At 42.9% G+C, this 1,660-nt stretch overlaps 1 protein-coding gene across 1 annotated transcript in view; it reads right to left on the bottom strand.

The window, feature by feature from the left end:
* E2F7 (E2F transcription factor 7) overlaps window positions 1–1,660 on the bottom strand; it is a 14,415-nt gene that overhangs the window by 512 nt on the left and 12,243 nt on the right. Inside the window, exon 10 of the mRNA XM_010287438.1 lies at window positions 1,047–1,471. Coding sequence (XP_010285740.1) covers window positions 1,047–1,471 — 425 coding nt within the window. The remainder of the gene's footprint in view (window positions 1–1,046; window positions 1,472–1,660) is intronic.

Below are 1,660 nucleotides of genomic sequence, written 5' to 3'. Positions count from 1 at the left end.
CCCTTCCACGATGTTTTACTTGCTTTTGTTATTTGTTAGCATCAAAATAGATCTAAAATTAGTCTCCTAAACCCTGGCCACTTCTATTTTAAGTGCCACTCTACTGTGACCTCTAATGCTAGTATCTGTAATCAGATTGGCTGCCAACCGGTTTCTATTACAGCATTTTTTCTAAAGCTTGAACAAGATAAACATAAAGTAACATTCATAAAGATTCCAAAAGTTCAATCTAATTGTCACTGCATCAGAAAAAAAAAAATAACCACAGATTTAAGAATGTAAGCTGAAGTAGTGCCAAAATGTCACTGCTAATACTGCTAATAGTTGTAAAGATCCAGATAACACAGTGTGTCCCAACTGTTTTATGTCACTCAATGTACTTCAGCTAAATAAATCCTTCTTCATGTTTGAATTTCTCATTTTTTTAACTCAAAAAGTCTGTTTCTATGGTAGATTTTTAAAAATATCCTTATAAAAAAGATAAACAAAAGCCACAAGAATTGGATTTTTTCCCCAGTTCTGATGCTGCTATTATGTTTCCTTTAGTTAGTGAAGAGAGATCAGAATGGGGGTGAGGAAGCAACCCCAGACACTACTGCCTGAGAAGTGTTGCAGCCAGCTGACTCCTGAATTGTGACAAACAATCCTCCTGTCTTCCTAATGTGTTGCTGTAGCCATTGCGTAACAGACAATGATAGTGTCAGATGGGGAAAAAATACTGACTTGGACTTCTGGGGGAAGTCTCTATTCCTATAAGATTTTTAAAGATTAAGATTTTGATGATTTTATAATTCCTGTAAGATTTTTTAAAACTCACCATTTCACTTTTCAGGGCTAGATGTTCTATGCTGGGCTACATCTTTAACACTGTCCCAAGCCCTGCCACTACTACAGATGGACATGCAAACTAAGTGGAAGACACCAGCTCCCGGTGTACCAACTTACCGCTCTGACACAGCGGCGCCAGCCTGCAGCTCAAGCCACCTTCGGTCCCAGTGACCTGGCGCCGCTGTTCTCATCATCACTCAACCACCTTCGAGTCTTACCTGCTGCAGCTTCAGAAGGGTCACTGGATGCCCCATACACATGGGGGAGTCCAGTTTAACAGCACCGCAAGACCTCGCAAGCACAGGACTCAGGTGCAGAGTGGGGTGAGCCGGTTGCTGGGGGTCCACTGAAGGCACAGGTGACACCTTGGGGGTAACCACTGCTGTGGTGCCTATGAAAACAGGCGCTGTTGATGCCAGGCTGGACATACTGAAATTCGTGGAGGTGGCAGCTGAGAAGGAGCCATCAGGAACCGGGGAAAGAGGACTGGTGATTGTAGGAGAGCAGACGAGAGGGAAAGAAGCCAGGGCTGCTGAAGGCACCATGACGCAGGGAACGCTCAGAGAAGGCAACTGGCTCGCAGCCAGGCTGATAGCACCAGGGGCTTGGTTTGCAGAGAACAGGAAATTAAAACTGTTTAATCCTAAACCAAAGACAGAAAAAGCAAGGCATTAATAGAGTTGACAAATTGGAATTAAGCTATTATAACTTAATCTAGAACAGGAAAGGAATATGACAACAAAGAAAGAAATAGGCTGCCTGGGAAGAAAACTGCGACAAAAAGAAGAAAAAAGAAGTAAGAAAACTGTCACAAACCCATGACTCTTCTGTC

This window comes from Phaethon lepturus, unplaced genomic scaffold (genome assembly GCF_000687285.1).
Source record: "Phaethon lepturus isolate BGI_N335 unplaced genomic scaffold, ASM68728v1 scaffold20985, whole genome shotgun sequence".
NCBI lineage: Eukaryota > Metazoa > Chordata > Aves > Phaethontiformes > Phaethontidae > Phaethon > Phaethon lepturus.
This window is presented reverse-complemented; position numbering and strand designations above follow the sequence as displayed.